This window comes from Nymphalis io, chromosome Z (assembly GCF_905147045.1).
Source record: "Nymphalis io chromosome Z, ilAglIoxx1.1, whole genome shotgun sequence".
Lineage (NCBI taxonomy): Eukaryota > Metazoa > Arthropoda > Insecta > Lepidoptera > Nymphalidae > Nymphalis > Nymphalis io.
In genome coordinates, this window is record NC_065918.1 from 13431803 (window position 1) to 13452326 (window position 20524).

The following is a 20524-nucleotide window of genomic DNA, read 5'->3' on the forward strand; positions in this document are numbered from 1 at the left end:
CAACACAAATAATTCATTAAAATTTTATGTTTCAGTATATGCATATATTGCAGATATTTTTAAAGACCTAACATACATACATAAAATATAAATACCAAATTATTTTTCCTTTAAGATTCACTTATGAAATATTTCATTCAAATCATCATATTCATTGCAAGTCTATCGTGTGCGGTTACTGTAACGTGAGAATGTTCCAAGTGGGAAAAAGTATTATATTTCTGTCAGATAGATGGCAATTCTCAATTTTACTCTGCTGAGTGCCGACTTGCCGATTGAGAGATTTCGTTTCGTTTTATTGATTTTGAATGAATTAGTCTGAAATGCAAATTTAAGTAAATATAAAAGCTTTAAATTTCCGATCGATATACGTTTTGAGTCCAAGCTACAAAAAATATGAATCTAAAAGACATTGTGTACAAACCTTGACCCTCAAAGATTGACTGCTCTTTAAAGTAAAAAAAACACGGTACGTACTTGCAATATATTAAAGATAATATTTATTAGAATATTATATTCAAGTTTGATTATTTTTTCGAAGTTGTAATAGTATATACAGTTTGTTAGTTTTTTATAAAAATGTTTATGTTTTACGATTTCCTAACCCTATTTCAAACGTGTCAAATATTATTCCTATTAGCAAAGCAAAGCGAAATCATATATATATATATATATATATTACTTAAATGAGAATTAGCAATGCTATGGGGCGAATTTCATAATGTAAAATAAAAATTAATAAGCAGAAAAAGTGCTTAAAAACTTTTATATTTGTCATTGTGTTCCATTAATTGTAACTCTAAGGATGTTGGGGTAGATGGCTATACCTAAGTTCTGTTTTATATAAGTAAAGAAAAATATCATAAAAATTATGGTATGAGGGTGTGAAAGTACTCAACTGCACATATGTACTTGATTTATAAATGGCTTATTATTATTAGTGCAAAGCATATCTACCATGAATATTTCAGTATAAATAAAAAAAATGACAAGATTATATATTCCATACCAGTACCACCCACTCATCAGATATTCTACTGCTATACAGTACTACTTGGTATTGTTGTGTTCTTGTTTGAAGGGTAAGTAAGCCAGTGTAATTACAGGCACAAGGGACATTACATCTTAGTTCCCAAGGTTGGTGGAGGATTGTCGATGTGAGCAATGGTTAACCTTTCTTACAATGCCAATGTCTATGGGCGTTGGTGACCACTTACCATCAGGTGGCCCATATGGTCGTCCCCCTACCTACACTATAAAAAAAAAACTTTAGAGGCCTGCAATTATTTTCTTCAGTGCTAAAGTTAATGTTACTGGCTTTATTTATATTGCTATTTTGTTACACAGTAGTTTTATATACAACTAGATCAAGAGACGCTTCAATGTCAAAAATTTTTCTTTGGTCAATTTTTTTTATTTGATAGTTCTATATTAATGTTTGTGTGAAAATTAAAACTTGTTTGAAAAATATACTAAGCCCATCCGAAATCTATTTATAAAAATTTCTTACATTAATTTTAATTAATGTGAAATTTGTGTATACTTTTAAATAATAATAAATTTAAAAATATGTATTGTTTTATTGCGAATTTTTATGATAAAATAGAACTTTCATTTTGTAAAATGAAAATGCTTACATGACTATATTATTTAAATGAAAATTACTTCATTGCTGTGTCTATATTCTTTGCTTGGATCGGTAGATCATATAAAATTTTAATAGGACTTCGACTTTGTTAGTAGATAGAATGTGTTTATCATACTTCTTACCTAATATACAACATTTAAATTCTATGTATGTCATTGTTAATTAATGACAATGCAGTTCAGAATTCTTAATACTTTAAAATCAATAAATCCTTTTGAAAACTTTTAGTTGCAAGTTGTATTAGCTGCTTTCAAGACGTCTGCATATCTCAAACGACATAATTATATTTTAAACTGCTCATAAAGTAATGAAATTTATTATAATTTTTATAATTGTTGAATAATAATTTGAATGGTTTTTGCTTATACTAATTTTATTTTTAGATTGAAACATCTAAATGATACGAGAATTTTACGACAGTACAGATGAAGATGAAATGGAAAGTCTGTATCAGATAGATCCAGAATGTTTGGTTCTCACTCGGCCAGATCGTGATATGCATAACCGGTGTTGCGGTGGCAAGGCATGGTGTATAAAGGTATGTTTTTTTTAAGACTACCAAAAGAGGAAGAAAATATACGCGGATAAAATAAAAAATTGTGAAAAACTGCTTGTTTGGTGTTTCATTGTTATTTTTTATTAATTATTAAAATTATACTTTTATAATATGTATAATAAAACCAATCAGTATCGTGCTCAGCAATTTCTTTGCATGTACTCAGTACTTGTATAGTCATTTCCGTAAGTTTCCTTTTTACGTTTCATAAATCCGAGGAAAAAACGAAATCGCTACAGGATCACTGTGTTCCTCTATTCCTTCGTTCATATTTCGTACTGATAAACAGTAAATAATAAATTATTTATTTCATCAAAATCGGTTGAGTCGATCGAAAGCTGTAATGACTTGAAGTTCATGTTCGTATCTTTGCTGTCCACTATTTTAGGCATATCTGTACAAATAACTAAAATATAAGTATCTGTTCTAGATTTCAAAATAACTGCTTCTTTTTAAGTGAACATGGCTATTTTCGAGTTACCAAAACAAAAACAAATCGTTGTTTTTGTTTTGGTAACTTAAATTTTAGAACTTTTTTAAATTTTAGACTGCAATAATTTCAATATTTTATACGTTAAATTCATACAGGCATTATGTAAAAAGGGCAGGCTTTGAAGGATTTTCTTCATTAACTGAATGCTACGCTGGCGAAGCCGCGGGTTTTGCTAGTATTTATAACAATAAGTGAAGTCCTTAATTCCTGATCCCTGAGTTCTAAGAAAACAATTTTTCATATTATCAAGACCTTACTAACTATTTACATATATATACATATTATCTAGATTCAAAAACATGTATTACATTTATTGTTAATGACGATTTATACAAATTAAATTATAAGCTACACATTTTATATACAACACTTATCGATGTTGTTCAGAGGGTTATTACTTAAAAAATGTTGTCTTCTGTATGTCCCCAAAAACCGGAATAATCGCCCAGGGAATGGCCTCGTCTACTCTTAAGGCAGTTGTCACGGTTAAAACGGAAAACTCAATTGCTTACCCGGATTCGAGTCGATTAAGATTCATTCTATGGATGTGATTCCATCCGCTGGACTCTTATCGTCACTACATCTATATACGTAATATCGGTTATTACATATATACATATGTGTACATGTATATATAGACATTACAATGTTCTAAAAGTTCAATTCTAAAAATAATAGGTTATTGCTTATTATACGAATAATCCATTTACATATATATATATATATATTATAATATTGTCCATATCGGGTAACAATTGTAAGCTATTATAAGCCTTATTAAATACGAAGCTGTCACTAGTACAGTATGTAGATTCTTCTTCTGTATTTAATATCTTATTATAAACAAAAAACAGTTTATAGCTCATATTCATAATGACAATATGTAATGTACATATATATGTGTATATGTGATAGTTCATGCAAGCTTGGTGCTTGAAGGCGTCACGTCAAGGAGTATTCCTAATGAACTAGCAATTTATATTCGGCCCATTGTCGACAGAGGGATTGAGTCTGGTACTACCCGAGTCACGCCAACCAGAAAATAAGAATTTAACTTTTAGGCTAGTTAGGTGGAAAGTAAGCAAATAATACTTAGATTTTTCCGCAGTCGATGCGGTAGCCATTTTGAGTTCTTGTCATTGGGAGATCCAGTTTATTTGAGTAGACCTCGTTTATATCCACATAACCAACGTCACCGCAACCGATGATAGGCAACAATATACGAAAACAATGATGAACGTTGGCATTCAATTGTAGTATTTTTTAAAATTGTTATTAAATAGTGCAACGACGATTAAAATTAGCGTAATATTTCTTCGACTCACTTAAGAGAACTATCATAATTACATTTACATTTTTAAATAAAGAATTTGAGTCAACCGGAGTCAGCAACCGAGAACTACCTTCAATTATTGATTGATCAAACAAGCGTTTATGATTTAGATCAGCATTTTAAGAAAAAAACTGGCTACATTAATTTCACTGACATTAGTTTGTAGATAAAGCTGCAAGTATTCACCATAAATATAGTACTGACTTTTTACAGAAGATCTTGTTGAATTCATGAAAAAAATAAAATAATAAAGATTATAAAATGCAACCTTTAAGCACGCCAGCTTACATTTCACCAATCAGTGACTTACCCCAATCATAAATGCAAAAATCCAAGGGTTTTAAAAATATTAAGTATCATTTAATATTAATTTCAAATTGAATGAATGAATGAATGATATTCATTCAATATATATTTCAATTGCCGAGATGGCCTAGTGGTTGGAACGCGTGAATCTTAACCTTGATGATCTTGGGTTCAAACCCGGGCAACCTCCACTGAATTTTCATGTGCTTAATTTGTGTTTATAATTCATCTCGTGCTTGACGATGAAGGAAAACATCGTGAGGAAACCTGCATGTGTCTAATTTCATTGAAATTATGTCACATGTGTATTCTACAAACCCGCATTGGAGCAGCGTGGTGGAATAAGCTCTAAACCTTCTCCTCAAAAAGGGAGAAGAGGCCTTAGCCCATCAGTGGGATATTAACAGGCTGTAACTGTACAATATATATTTCAATATATTTTAAAGGATAACGATTAAGACTGAATACAAGATAAGATGACTCGATATGACGACGATGAATTTATCAACTGGGGTTACTTTAGAGTCGTGTCCATAAAGGATTCATAGATCCCGTTACGACACTTAATTAGGAGTTAATAAAGCTTTTTATATCATCGTTTAAATGTATTAGATAACATTCTCCATACGTCTTTATCATAGAAATACGAATACGAAACTATTATATATTTTTAACTATTATTAAAACTATTATTATTTTTTACTATTATTATATATATATTTGCGAAACTGAGAATTTATAGTTATATATATATATATATATATATATATATATATATATATATATCATTGGTTTTGGTAATATTAACATTACCTATTAAGTAAGCCTTATCATTACTATTATTACCGATTAAATTTATGAAAAAATACTTAATAACTGAGACGATCAGATTAAAAAAACAGTTAATTTCGTTTATCAACGGACTTAAATTTTCGAACTTAAATTCTACTTAATTAATCTCAGTCACGGCCAAATAGGTTTCACTCATAATTACTTCAATTTGACGAGCCGTTTGGCTTGGTTGGTAGACACTTGCCTTTCACGCCTAAGGTTGTGGGTTCGATTCCCACCCAGGACAGACATTTGTGTGCATGAACACGTCTGTTTGTCCTGGGTGTAATTATCTATATAAGTATGTATTTACAAAAGAAAACTAGTATATGTAGTATATCAGTTGTCTGGTTTCCATAGCACAAGCTCAGCTTAATTTGGAATCAGATGTGAGGCCGTGTGTGAATAATGTTCCAGGATATTATTATTATTATATTATAAAAAATATAAAATAAGCAAATACATGTTATTTTTCGAAACAAAATATGTTTCTCACGAATTAAATTAAAAGTTAATTTATATGAATTTTACGTAGATTATTATTGTAGAAGAATAGCGCGTTAAAACAATCAAATAATACGTACTTTACTACATATTGAAATATATACTTGCGCCGTAGACTAAGCGCTGGGTTTTAAAGGGTCAATAAAATAGCTATTGCGAGTTTTTCAGTAGCATCCCGGAGAGGATGTTGACAGTGATTACACTTTCGAACTCTTTTTGGTCGTGTCCGATTTGCTGTCCCACGACATTTTTTCAGAAGGCTGAGTGAGTGCATTTTTGTTACCGCATACACTTGAACACTATATTATATGACAATTCCCGTCTTAACCGAAATCGGTCAGGAGAACATTATCATCATGTACTTTCTAGAATATGTAAAAATGGAAAATCAGGTCGAATGTCGAATATTCGTAGCATCATTAATGCTAGTAAACAAAAACTTAGTAAAGTACAAATTAATTTCGAAAATATTTCTAAAACAAAATTATTAATTTGCAGTATTATCATCCAATTAGATATAAAAAATGTTCATCAGAGTCATATGAATGTCGAAGTTGACTTTTCAAAATGCCTTCAATAAACTACTATCTCGATCTTGCTAAGAATCCACGGAATATACCGTTGATACTTTTAACGATCGTTCTTTTGATAACCCTTAAGAAACCTACGTATTTTCAAACAATTATCCATTGAAAATAAAATTTAGATTACGATAAGATAACTGCGGTCTCGTGCAGTTTAAAAAGAACGTACAATACGTTATTTTGTCATTAATATTTATAAAGTTCAAAATGACAAAGAATATCAGTCATTACTTTTGAACGAGTCCACCTGCATTGTAAAGTTTCTTTATGTTAGTCGTTGTAATTATTGGTTCTAGTCTTGTAATTATTTAAAAAGTTTTACTAACTTTAGAACTGTAATGACGATATAATTAGTATTCGTTATGAATGATTAAGAGATAGGACAGTTACTACTACAGCCTGTCTTTCGATGAAAAATTTAATGATTTATGAGAGTTAATATGAACCCCAGAGAAAACTACGATGGCACAGTGCACTTTGTATAAATCTTAACAGAAGGTTGAAGGTTCCAACCTGAGCTAGCACCACTGCATTATCATTCCAAAATTTATCTCATACGCTGTGGTGAAGAAAAATATCTTAAGGATCTTATAAATTATCTTAATGATTTTTTTTAATATGTGTATTAAACAATGCACCTACATTGGAGCAGTGTTGCGAATTCTTTTGTGAGCTACTCTTGGTGACATTGCTACTCTTTTTGATCCACTGGCGTTGCAGAAGCCTATCGGTGTTTTCCGAGTCGTTGACGTTTGTGTTTGGGAAAAGGTACTATTGTCCCACGAGAAGTTAAATTTTTTGGCTATTTTGAAAAATTTCTTCTCAAATGATAAGTTAATTCACAACTTTATACATTTTGTAGCACTGACGGTAAGTTATCCTTTGTTAGATGGGTTTTAAATCCTTTGCAATATTCGGATATTCTAGAATGATGTGCCAAGTTGACCCCGAGATGGTTTGGTCGCAATTGCATCTCGAACTGGATTTGAGCTTGAACTGGTGGAAATATTCGGCTCAAAAAGTACGTAGAACCGTTGGTTCTGTAGCTGTACTCTTTTCATTGGGGTCTGTTTTATCGTCCTATTGGATTTGAAAACCACTTGCGTTTGCGCACATACTAAAATTAAATAAAAAAAATTCATTGAAGGCATATGTTCTTATTCTTTAATTTTTATCGATCTAACTATAATTACGGCTTGGAATAATGACTGATTACATGATTGCTAGTGTTTGTTTCTTGCGTCGTTGATGAGATCGTTTTTTTGTACTGACGTCATTGCTTTGTAATTGCGTCTGTATGATTTTATTAGAAATTCAAAAAGACCATTATAGTATTTTATTTAAAAATCATATATTAATAATTTGACTAGCTTATAGAGTATGCATAACTTTTAAATGTAGGTTATTTAAAAAAAAAACGTTAAGACGACTTATTCGAATTTTCCTTAGAATTGATGTTGTTAGATCGATGCCTAGTGGGAATTTTTTTACTTACTCGATAGAGTTGACGTTTGTATGAAATGAAAACAACACCGTCTAGTGACAATAATCCGAATTCCATACAAATCGTAGTTAACGCCAACGCTATCGAGTAAATAAAAATTTTCACTACGCACCCAGTCCGCGTCGTACAATCGAATCGTTTGAGCCTAATAAAGTTAAAAACATTGAAATTTTTTCGTATTTATTATTTTAGTAAGGACACTATTAAATAGTTGATGAAATGAGTATACTAAATGTATTTTATTTATACTAATATTATAAATGCTCCGTATGCTTGTCTGTTACGTTTTCCAGGCTTAACCTCTGGACCGATTTTGATGAAATTTTGTACGAAGCATGCTTGAATAAGCCGAGATGGCCTAGTGGTAAGAACGCGTGAATCTTAACCGATGATCGTGGGTTCAAACCCGGGCAAGCACCACTGAATTTTCATGTGCTTAATTTGTGTCTATAATTCATCTCGTGCTTAACGGTGAAGGAAAACATCGTGAGGAAACCTGCATGTGTCTAATTTCATTGAAATTCTGCCACATGTGTATTCTACCAACCCGCATTGGAGCAGCGTGGTGGAATAAGCTCCAAACCTTCTCCTCAAAAGGGAGAGGAGGCCTTAGCCCAGCAGTGGGACATAAACAGGCTATAACTGTTATGCTTGAATCCCAAAGAAAATCTATATCCTAGGTTTTTCTTCGAAACAATAGATGAAAATGCGAAGAAATTATTCAGATCAACGCCATTCATTCGTATTATAATTTTTTTGCAGGATATATGTGGAATAATATGTGCAATACTAACATGGTTACTTATACTCTACGCGGAGTTCGTGGTGATGATGGTGATGCTCCTGCCGGGGGTGTCAACGTACCCTCTATACAGCTACATCAATATAATCATCTTTCAATGTTTCGCATTCCTGGCTTTCGCGTCACACTTAAGAACAATGTTCACTGACCCTGTAAGTTTTTCTATTTGCTTACTGCCTTATTATTAAACTGTAACGAGTGATTAGTAACTTGTAACGATATCTCTCATGTTGAAAGATACAATTAATTACCTGGTGTTCTCATTGTCCTGAATGTTCCTCTTGTTCTTCCCCAGGGTGCGGTACCTAAGGGGAATGCAACCAAAGAGATGATAAAGCAAATGAGCTTCCGCGAAGGTCAAGTTATATTCAAGTGCACGAAATGCTGCAGTATCAAGCCCGAACGGGCTCACCATTGTTCGGTGTGCCAGCGTTGTATCAGAAAAATGGATCACCACTGTCCATGGGTCAATAATTGCGTTGGCGAGAACAATCAAAAATACTTTGTGCTCTTCACCGTGAGTTTTATGTTTCAATCAAATCAATTCAAAATGCTTTATTCAATCTGGAAGCATTACAATTACTTATTGATTATTACATTTGAAATTACCACCAGATTTGAAAAAAAAAATACCTTGAAGAACCGATGAAAAAAACTCGGTGGGTTTTTGTAATTGTTTACAAATTTTCAGTGTATAAAAAAAAATATCCACGAGATTACATTACACCCAATAGCGTTGTGAACTATAGTCCTTTATCCTATATTATAAAGGGCTTGTTTAAAAAAACCGTACATTGCCCTCGCTCTTGGACAATGAGTAGCTATGTTACAATATTTTACGATTCGAATAATTCATTCATTCATTCAAGTAATGTTTTCCCACAGTTCTACATAGCGGCTATATCCATTCACTCGTTGACGTTATCCGTGTACCAGTTCGTGACGTGCATTAAACACGAGTGGCGCGATTGCAGTACATATTCGCCGCCAGCGACCGTCGTTCTTCTCTTGTTTCTGATCGCCGAAGCCTTACTCTTCGCTATTTTCACTGCGGTCATGCTAGGCACGCAGCTCCATGCGATCTGGAACGATGAGACTGTGAGTATAACACTGGTCGGTTCGTAACACGGGGAAACATTAATTTCTATGTTTACATTAGATTCGGGCCAGTCTTGATAGAAAACCAGAAACAAAAGAACAACGAAAAGTTTTCGAAAATAAGGTTCTTTTTTAAAAATAATGAAATGAATAAATCGTCCGCTCTCCGTTTGAGTGGAAACTAATTTTAACTTCCGATATGTGTCGTGTGACCATCGGATTTAATGGGTAAGATTATTTCTAACACAGTCAATGCCAATAATCAGATTTAAGATCCATCCATCCGCGTACCATCCACTAACCGGAATGTAGAAAATACTCCGTGTATTGATGTTTGACCTCATACGGTCATCCCCTACAAATGGATACATTAGTGAGCTTCTTATTTTATTTTCGAAGATGTATATAATTTTTTATTTATTTTTTATACAATAGGAAGGCGGACGAGCATATTGGCCATCTGATGGTAAGAGGTCACTAGCATTGTAAGAAATGTTAACCATCGCTTATATCACCAATGCGCCACCAACCTTGGTAACTAAGATGTTATGTCCCTTGTGCTTGTTTTACACTGGCTCACTCACCCTTCAAACCGGAACGTAACAATACCAAATACTGCTGTTTTGCGGTAGAATATCTGATGAGTGGGTGGTACCCAGAAGAGCTCACAAAAACCTCTACCACCATTGAATATATTTACCACCAGTTAATATAATAATAGCTTAATGTTACTTTTCAGGGCATCGAGCAGCTGAAAAAAGAACAAGCGCGTTGGGTCCGCAAATCACGATGGAAGAGCATACAGTCAGTTTTCGGTCGTTTTTCAATTTTATGGTTCTCGCCATTCACTCAACCAGCGCCCAAGACAAAGCTTGAGAGCTATTTGTATAGTGTTTAAAAATGGACGGCCTTCACACGGTTTTAATCACTATACTTTATTACATAAAGGCTATGATCGTTCGTGCGTTACGCACATGGCAATACCAATAACACCAATGTTTTCTTCAATGTGTATATTCAGATGTTTAATTTATTTCTCTTTATAAGTTTAAATGACAAAGTTTATTTACACCTTTGACTGACGCGGTTTATATATATATGTATATATATAGTGTAGGAGAAGTCATTACATACAAGTGCATTTAACGTTTGTTATATGTTCAGAATAATCTAAGCGTTATAATATCGATGTGATTTAATATCATAGTTATCAATGGTGTTGAAAAGGTTGACCACAAAAGTATGCTACAGAAATACCATATAGTACAAATATCTAAAATGGAAACAGCTTTCAGTGGATAATTATAGATGTTAGAACATTTGAAATATATATTCTATGTTGGCGATTGGTTTTATATATAAGCTGGTTAGGAAGCCAACGTAAGCTGATCCTTCACTCTGATCTTAAAAATATTAAAATACTTATCTGCCTAAGTTTTATTGCAGATTTTCATCATTTGTGACAAATGTTTCGTGGTTATTTTTTTTTTTTTTTTACTTGCACGATCTTGACGCAAGATCAAAAATTTCGCATCAGTTAACTAAATAAACAACAATAGATGTGACCTCCTTTTAAATTATATTTCTATATTTTTTAGATCTGGCTGTAAAACCGATTGCATTTATCTGGAATGGATTAAAACTGTATATTTTTATTACTACATAAAGGCACTGGTTTGCCCTGAATTAGATATTTTTATAAAGGAAGACTTCTCTAGTACCATATCATTGCTCTAATTCATAATCACAGCTTAAAATTTGTTATATAATAAAACATATTAAATCGAACTAAATGATATTCTTATACTTATAATATTGAAATGATGTCAAATAATATTTATTTTAAACGAACGCGATGTCCTGTGAAATCCCGTTGGGCCCTGTGGGTTCCTTTCGTTCAGCCAATTAAGTTTGCAGGCATAATGGTAAGATGCTAAATCTAAAATTCTAAACTGTTAAAGACATGCAATGAGCGTGATGTATGAAAGCCAAGAGCTGTCTTCGTTTACTTTACTTACTTTACGGCATTTACCATTATTGGAAAGCAGGTAACGAAAAATTGTATCATTTTAGCTTTATTTTTACTCTTCATTGTATTTATAAAAATTAATACGATAATTAAAAAAAAAAAACAATTACGATTTGACGAAGTATTAATACTTTTAATTATACTTTTGTGGTTATCTGTGCCTATTTTTATCACATTAATTGAAACACCGGATAGATTTCCGAGCACATAACATGCTTAGTTTTTTTAAACAACATCTCTATTGAACATATTTTTTTTTTATAATTAAATTTTATTATGCAACTATTTCGTTATATGTTATGTGCATTGTGTGTTCCTCTTTAATCGAGTTCTGTAAAACTTGCATTGTTTTGAAAACACTCGTTGTTCAATAGTAGATGTTTTAAAAGAAACGCAAATTTTCACTCGTAGATGTATTTATAGTAATTATATATTGTCTTTTAAATACGATTGAATTATGTATCTCATGTCTTATTTGCAACAAGTTTATATTATTCTCCGATGGCGATAATAACGAAAATAACGTGAGGAAAAAACTTTTATTTTCATAACCATGACAGAAGCCATTTTTGTTATGGAATTAAAGCTGTAGTATAAACAGCTTTTCAAATTAACTAGTTTAATTTAAGTATTTTTTTTGTTATTAATTAATAATTAAAAAGGAATTTTTATGGCGGCAAAAAAAAAAATTAAAATTCAACATGTGATTGATTTTCAGTATTACGGAACAGATTTAAATAATAGTTCACAAAAATAATTATAAATGTTTACATCTCATTTCTAATATTTTGTTTCTAATACACGAACCATAATTTATCGTCTATCAATGCACGTTACATAATTCAATATTACATAAGTTTGAGATTATTATTTATCTATATACGTAATAGTTGCATGTAAAATTCCATCTTTGTCTAAATTGAATTTAGAAATACGTGAATTATGTTAAATATTTAATCTAAGTAAGAACGCTCGTCGTTATAAAAGTCATGTAATTTTCTTTTTATGTATATATAATATGATAAAAATTTAAAATGTTACTTTTTAAATTTAGAACGAATCATGTATTGTAGGAACGATCTCTTATTATTATTATTTTTTTTTTTGTAATAAATATTGAGGTTCTGTGTTCCTCTGAGACGATATTAAAAATAATTATTTTTCTAAAATTGTACGATACGAATTAATTATTTTCTGCAGCTTTTTCATCTAATTCCTCAATAAACCTTCCGTGTAACGCTTTATTCGAACACAAACTAAATAGAACAGCTTATAACAATAAAAAAAAAAACAAATATTTTTTTAATAATATTACTTCTGTGTCCGTTACGAAGGTGATCTTCCAATATTTCAAATCTCCCGAATATTGAATTCCATTGTTTTAGGTGATAGGTACATATGTGTATCGGATGATTACTGATAGTGTTTTAGGTTTTAGTTTATTTTAGTTTGAATAGACGATTCCTTTTATTTAATATAATTTCCTAAATTATCATGTTTCTGTATAACCTGGGACGTGATGATTCGTCTAAGTTGAAGTGAAAAAAAAAAAATCGAAAATCGATCGAAAATTGTCCATTGTGTGTTTTAGCGGGTAATCAGCGTAAGGTTAGTTAAATCCGTACTAAGTTTCACCCTAACTTATTAATATACGACATCTCGTCTAAATTATAAAACATCTATTTAAACAGAAACATACAATAACATTCGTCCCTTAAACAGCCTCTATAATTTCTTTTTACATGTGTTCGTTTTGTTTATACGTTATACTAAGACGCACCATAATTAAAAAATCAATACCGTCGACTTAATTATAAAAAATACTTCTATTTTGACATTTATTTGATTATATAATCTTTTTTAAATAAAATACATATGTATTTCAATCAATAGACATTCGTGAATTGTATATCTAAATCTATTTAATTATTATATACGAAGTTTAGTCGCACATTATACATAAAAAATATAATCGATACGTTCCTATTTAATCATTGGAATTAAATGCCTTTCCCCACTATAACGTAGTCCCGTTTATTCTCGTAGACCTCGAGCTATATTTTCATACTCGCAATGTCTTTGTAGCGTTCAGAACTTAAAGAGGCAACTTCAGAATTTAAGAATCGTGTTAGCATTACATCCGATAGACTATATATACATAGTATTCGTTACTGTTAGCTGTCTTAAACGGCGCCGGTTTCAATATCCGCTTAAGACAAATATTTTTATAGTGTGTTATTTTTTACGCGTATCGGGACCTCGACATCGGTCTCTTAGTGATATATCTAGGCGTAAAGCGTTTATTTATAAAGTAATATGTGATTCGATAGTAATGGCAATAAAATTTATAAAAGTGTGTACGATATCGTATTTGTTTTGAAAAAAATAATCAATTTAAGTGCAGATATAAGTAGGACGACGATATATCATAATATAATAATAGGTTTAGACTCACGACGTATAACTTTAAACGAAATGCATATTAGGGAGTAAGTAATTATTCCGTAAAGCGTAAATATATAAATTAAATGAAAATTTTATTAATCCAAAATAATATACAATAAAATATTCGTAAAACAGAATGATTAAGAAGTTTCTCGATTCGATTTAAAATTTTCAACGTTCGATATACAATGAAGTACTACCATAGCGTGCCTAGAGTATTTTACAAATAATTTACAACAATATAGACTATATATACATCATATTATTGCACCTGGATCACACTCAGTGCCTACGTATTGTTATATATATGTCTTATCGATGTGAAACTTTTTATTTTCATTTGTATTTACATATTTTTTTTTACATGTATTAAATATATTTTATGGTAATATTGAATGGTCCAAACACGAAAATGCGTATAAAAATAAAGAGCTACAACGCGAATAACTGTTATGAAAATCACATTTAAACTTTTCCAGTCACAAGAGTAGTAAAGACAAAATTTAAACAGTTTTGACATCAAAATGTTCGAACTCGACTAATCTATAATATTTAATATCGATTCGCGAAAAACTTGCATTTTAAATGTCCGTGCATTTGTAAGCGGATCTTTGGAAGTTGAATTAAAGTGCTTATAACTAGGCGAATAGAATAGTGTCGTATTGAGCACATCTCACATTACTTCATTGCATATAATATGTAAATCGTTGGTTTATCTAAACTAATTCTTCGAAAGTATACGAAGCAATTCGCTGGTTGTCAGTTGGCACGATGCGTCGCGCTAGCTCGCACGTTACTGCGTGCCGACGTCGCAACGCGTTCTTGTGTTTCGGCCCTAAGATAATAGTTACTTTCACAGGTGCTTCTTTGTGTACTATTTAATTTTTTATTTTATTATTATTATTATTGTATTTGATATGTGTATGTATTGTTTGTCGACTTGTGTTGATGTTTACACGACATCGTTAATTCCACGTAGATTGCTAGCAAACGAAATGTGTTCGATTCGATGATTCTAATTATTAACAATTTTTGCATATTTTTGGTACAATATTATAGATATAAAAGGACACTTGAATATGTGAACCATGTACGTTACAGTCTCAATGCAAATATATACAGTTTGAAATAAGAACAATTGAATATAGTCTATGAAGTTTTCCATAGTAATAATAATGTATATATATATATACTTAAACATATGTATAAGTGATTGTGTGTCGTTGTTTTTTTGTTTTCGAATGGCATCAATAGACCTTAACATCAGCTATCAATTAAGCCCACCTTTATGGTGACGAATTAAACAACTCATAACGAGGCATTCAACCAAACTATAACGTTTTCAAATCCGAGCATGTACAATTGTACGTGCTCAATTGAGTTAAGTTGAGTTTTCAAGTCCATTGTTGCCATTTGTCTTGTGCTTAATGATATACTAAAATCTGCTTAGAAAATCTGTTTGCCTTCAAGTAATTTATATATATATATATATTTAAGTATTTATACAAAAGTTGATTACGTCGTACACAATATTTAATGTAAATCACGGATTAATGCCCGGTTACTATATACAAGTAACGATTCGTTTTGCTCACCGGTGGTAAAATTGTCTACGAGGTGTAATTCCAAAGCGTCGGTATAGTTCATTATAGTTACGTTTCGTTTTAAAATCTCATATACATGACGTATATGGACGATTTTAACGGATTGCAGTTCAAAAACGATCGTTTACTAATGTATAATAACGATTCGTTAAATATAGAAACTGGGTATAAATAAAATGACTGTCTTAAGTCTAAACTAATTTGATAGGACCAAACTAACCTAACAGAATTAAAATGCTTGATATGCTTATACTACCTACTACCCGATATGCTTAGTCCTGTCAAATTAAATGAGGATTTAATGTACAACTAAATCGGTATCACTACGTACGATTTATGGTACCGAGACGAAATTCTTTGGTGAATGAATGTCGACCAGAAATGGGTCATTTAGATACTGTTGATTTACATTCACCTTCAGTTTCTGAAAAGGTGATCAAAGTCAGATAAAATAGGTTGATTCTAATCTAATTACTCATTGGGCGATTGCAGATGTCGCAATAGCAGTGATGACCAATGAGCGATGAGTTTTTATACATTTCAAAATTTGGCGGATACTCACGTTACTGATATAAAAATATGCATACATTTGTAACGATACATTGGGGATAATTAATTCGTAATAATCACAAAAAACAATGTCATTCTAAACTAACAATAAGCTTAATATTCTAATTCATGTGCCTGATATTTTTTCTTAGTCCATTAAATAATCTGTGGTCGATAACAAGTGACTCGTGACCTAAGATAATAGATAAATATTTAATATTGTTAACATTCTATAGAGCACCAATGATTAATATTATGCCTTTTAACGCCTTACCGATACAGAGTTATAAATATGTAGAAAATGTGTTTTGAATGATCGTGCAAAAATATCTGTGGAATAGTTGAATTTAATAATTCTGTGGTCCGGTGCTAAAAGGGCCATAGAATTTGTATAAATTTTAAGTAAATTTGGAAACAAGTTTTGTCATTTGCCAATTCATTTAAAATAATATTAAATGCATAAAACTGCATAATCATATCATTACTTATACCAACAATATTCCTTTGCTTCTGTTTCTGTTCTGGTAAACAAAAGTTAGGGTTTATGGATGTTGGCCCGTATAGCACCATTGGCTGTTATGCAAGAACAAACCCGAAACTCACCTCAGAAAACGGTCGTGAAATGAAAAAAAGAGATGTAATCATTACAACATTTCAAGAATACACTCTTCAAAATAATCTATCACCATAAGTCGGTTGTCAACATTTCACGGGCGAGTAATGAAGTGAGTTCTTACTTCATTTTCCTGGAGGCCACAGAATTGTTTATTTTGATACTTTTTCACTTAATTACACTTCTATCATTTTATTAGAATTATGAACATGTTAGTAGAAATGAATGTCACGATTCATCATATTTAACACAGGTATATTTGCATTGCATACGTGTCACCCATGTGTATTGAGGATTACAATTTTTTATATCTGCTTTGAGTAAAATTTTAAATGGTGTGAATATTATTATATTAGAATTTAGCAATATCAATAGCCACGTTGTATTTTAATAGAGAACAATTACGTTTATTGTTTTAGAATAATTATGATATGTCTGCTATTTATTCGAAGTTATAATGGAGTAAGTCTGTAATGTATTTTAGGAACGTTAGATAATTAGTAAATTTGTTAATTAGAATGTAATTGAACAATACCCTGTTACTATTGCCTTCGAAATGTTGGTGGAATAAATTTTGTAATTAATGGGCCTTGCGGGTAAAACGATTGATAGTCGCTAAATATTTACAATATTCGCCATGGGTCTTTCTCTCTGAATTTTACTAATAATTAATTGCTCCAACTATGACGTACGGGATGCGTTTGAAGTCTAATTCGTTTATTAAGTCATTAATTAATGAAATTATTTTGGTGTTGCTCAATTATTTGGCTGTACAATCCTATTCTGAAAACATCACCTTCAATACCTTCGACTTCGGTCTAAAAAAAATTTAAACTTTGTTCAAAGCCGAAGGTTTGTCAATCTTAGCACCGCCAAAGCCGCAGGCTCGGACTTCTGTGGATCCAAGGCCCATAGGCACTTAACATTTGACCCCTCTTCTTTCCGAAGCAGTTAGAGGAAATATATATATATATATATTTGGCGGGGCCCGCAAGCCTCGTAGGCCTAGGCATTAATCCAGGGCTGCAAAGACAAACAAAATAATCCGCATTATCGTATAAAAATCCTTTTCAAACCGATGCAAAATTTTGGAATATCTGTTATATGTCACTTGAAATGTGAACGGACCGACGAATATCTCTATCCTTGTTTAGGTTCTCGAAAATATGACAACATTGAAATAGTTCGTCCAGAGAATACAAAATATAATAATAATGTTGTGCTCAATTTTTATCCTAAAATTTGAATCGTACTTTACGAGCCATTCGCATACGGTATCATTTTGCAAAATAAACGAGTAGAGGCGAAATGTAAAAACACGTAAATAAAACTAGCTAGCACGTGATTAGAACTGGGTATAGTTCTTTTTTCGTCTTCTATTGTCTCTTATTCTATCTTTTCTTATTTTATTATGCCATTGCTACTATCAGAGCTCAGAGATCCGATGGCGACTATTGCACGCTTAAAATGCAAGTAATTAATTTAACTTTAAAAGTTGCTGACTAACGTGAGTGTTAAGCCCTTTTAAATATATTAAGGCCGTCAACGGAAATGTGACCATTACTCGTACTTAAAGTTTAATAGTTAATCGTAATATCGGTTTTTGATGTAATTTTTAATGATCTGTATTTTTAAAGATCATTTGATACAGTGAATGATGACATGATGAGGTGATAGTTTATTGTTATTCATTCAATCATTCAATCGTTATTGATATGTTGATTAAACAATAATTCGTATATGTAATGTCTGTTTTCAATAACTTAGCTTAGTTGTAGATCCAATAAACTTCAAAATGATCATCGATGCCTTTATCAAACGCTAATGTTAGCAGTTATAAGCAAAACTTGAATATGTCGTGGAAAATCCGGTTGAAACGAAGTTCTTTTCATTGTATATGATATTTTAAATTAAAGGCAAAAGGCATTAGAAATGAATTAACAACACTCGAGAGCAATTAAATGAAAAGTAAATAAATGACGACTGTTATATTAATAAAATTTTAATCTAAGCACATACGAATACACTTATAGCTTACACGCATACGCTTCACGTTTATACTGCAATAATATACTTATACGTAAGCTAGTAAACAAACACACATAGTATAGAAAAACTGTCGTAACGGAATATCGAACGAAAACACTTTAAGGAATTTCGTTTTAAACCGGCAATTTAAATTTGGAACCGCCTTGCTATTACAATAAAGTATCCGATATTACAATTTAAAACGTCGAATACCAAAGGAAAATAATATTTCCCGATTCTTTTGTTTCGGGGATTTCGTTTGTAGAACACTATTAGACCTGAAGGTTAGTGGCTTAAGTTTAGTTTCACTAAATTTCCGTTGACGTTCTGAATTAACTGACTGTTTTAATATAAGTATTATTGTCTCTATAATAATAGATGTATTCCAGTAGATGTAGTACACTAAGTTTAACGATGGATACGGACATCGCCGTTAATTATTATTTATCATTAGGTTACGTCACTATATTTAAGAATAATATTTGGTCACAAGAAATTTAAGGTGTTTTTTTCAGTGAATACGATCTTAATGGAATTAGAGTTTAAGTAAATTGGTCTGAGCAACAAATTATCTAAACATTTATATGTAGAAATATAGTAAAGCAAATGTATATTTTATCTATTATACTATTTAATATAATATTAAACATCTTTTTGTTTTGTGGGTGCTTACTTAAACTAGAAATAAATCAATTTAAAATCAAAAATGTTTTTCATTAAAAGTTTTTCTCCAGATTATAGTATTTATTTTTATTTAATAATTAAAAATTATGGAATTATTCAATTGTATAATTGAAAAAGAAACGTTTTTGTGTTAAAAATATTCAGAAAAACATTTGTTATTGCCTCGTTTAACTTAAATAACAAAATAAAACAAGTAACTAAATTTTAATATAAATACACCTTGAATCCTCAAGGCCGTTTCAAATAGAAATGAAAATGTCCTGACAGATTTTGGGCACGTCAGCCATTCTCATGGAGGATTAGTCTTCTGCGCAGGACATATAGTGCACAAGGGTGTAAAAAAGCGTACTATACGCTTGTATAATTTTACCACCACAGGGAATTCATGCATTTTATGAAGACTCAGTTATATCAAAATTCGTCCCCTTTTTGTATGAACAGGGATTTATGTTTTAAGTATAATTTTATCTGTTTTAACATTTTAATAATCCATGCAAAGAAGCACGTGATGAGAGCCGCGACGTTAGGCCTAAAAAAAATTTTTTATTTTATATATTTGAATACCTCTAGTTCGTTTTATACTTAGACTATTAGTATGATTCGAGAAATCGTGACATTAATTGCAGGTTCTATCACTAGTAAATTATTAATACTATATATTATAAATATAAAGTAGGTCAAATAAAAAAACTTATTAGGTAAATAGAATATTGAATCGTCGGCATCAAACATACATATTGTTAAGAAGAACTATAAAACAAGGATGTATATAACACGGATTACGGGGAGAAAATTAATTAATTGTTAAATATAAACAAAAATTAATCAGGAACGATTTAGTACATATATATTTGTATATTTATATTATTAGGGATACAGTACTATCTTCACTAGCAAGAAGATTCGTATGAGA

At 31.1% G+C, this 20524-nt stretch overlaps 1 protein-coding gene across 2 annotated transcripts; it reads left to right on the top strand.

The window, feature by feature from the left end:
- The first annotated feature begins 251 nt into the window (after nucleotides 1-251).
- LOC126780519 (palmitoyltransferase ZDHHC3) lies at nucleotides 252-12268 on the top strand. 2 transcript variants are annotated; one of them, XM_050505084.1, is made up of 7 exons: nucleotides 252-469; nucleotides 1877-1952; nucleotides 2032-2186; nucleotides 8522-8713; nucleotides 8857-9078; nucleotides 9447-9659; nucleotides 10399-12268. In XM_050505084.1, the coding sequence occupies exons 3-7, from the start codon at nucleotides 2046-2048 to the stop codon at nucleotides 10555-10557; spliced, it is 927 nt and encodes a 308-aa protein (XP_050361041.1). In that variant the 5' UTR covers nucleotides 252-469; nucleotides 1877-1952; nucleotides 2032-2045; the 3' UTR covers nucleotides 10558-12268. The 2 variants fall into 2 exon arrangements, with proteins under 2 accessions (XP_050361041.1, XP_050361040.1); XM_050505083.1 differs by lacking the exon at nucleotides 1877-1952.
- The last annotated feature ends 8256 nt before the right edge of the window (nucleotides 12269-20524 follow it).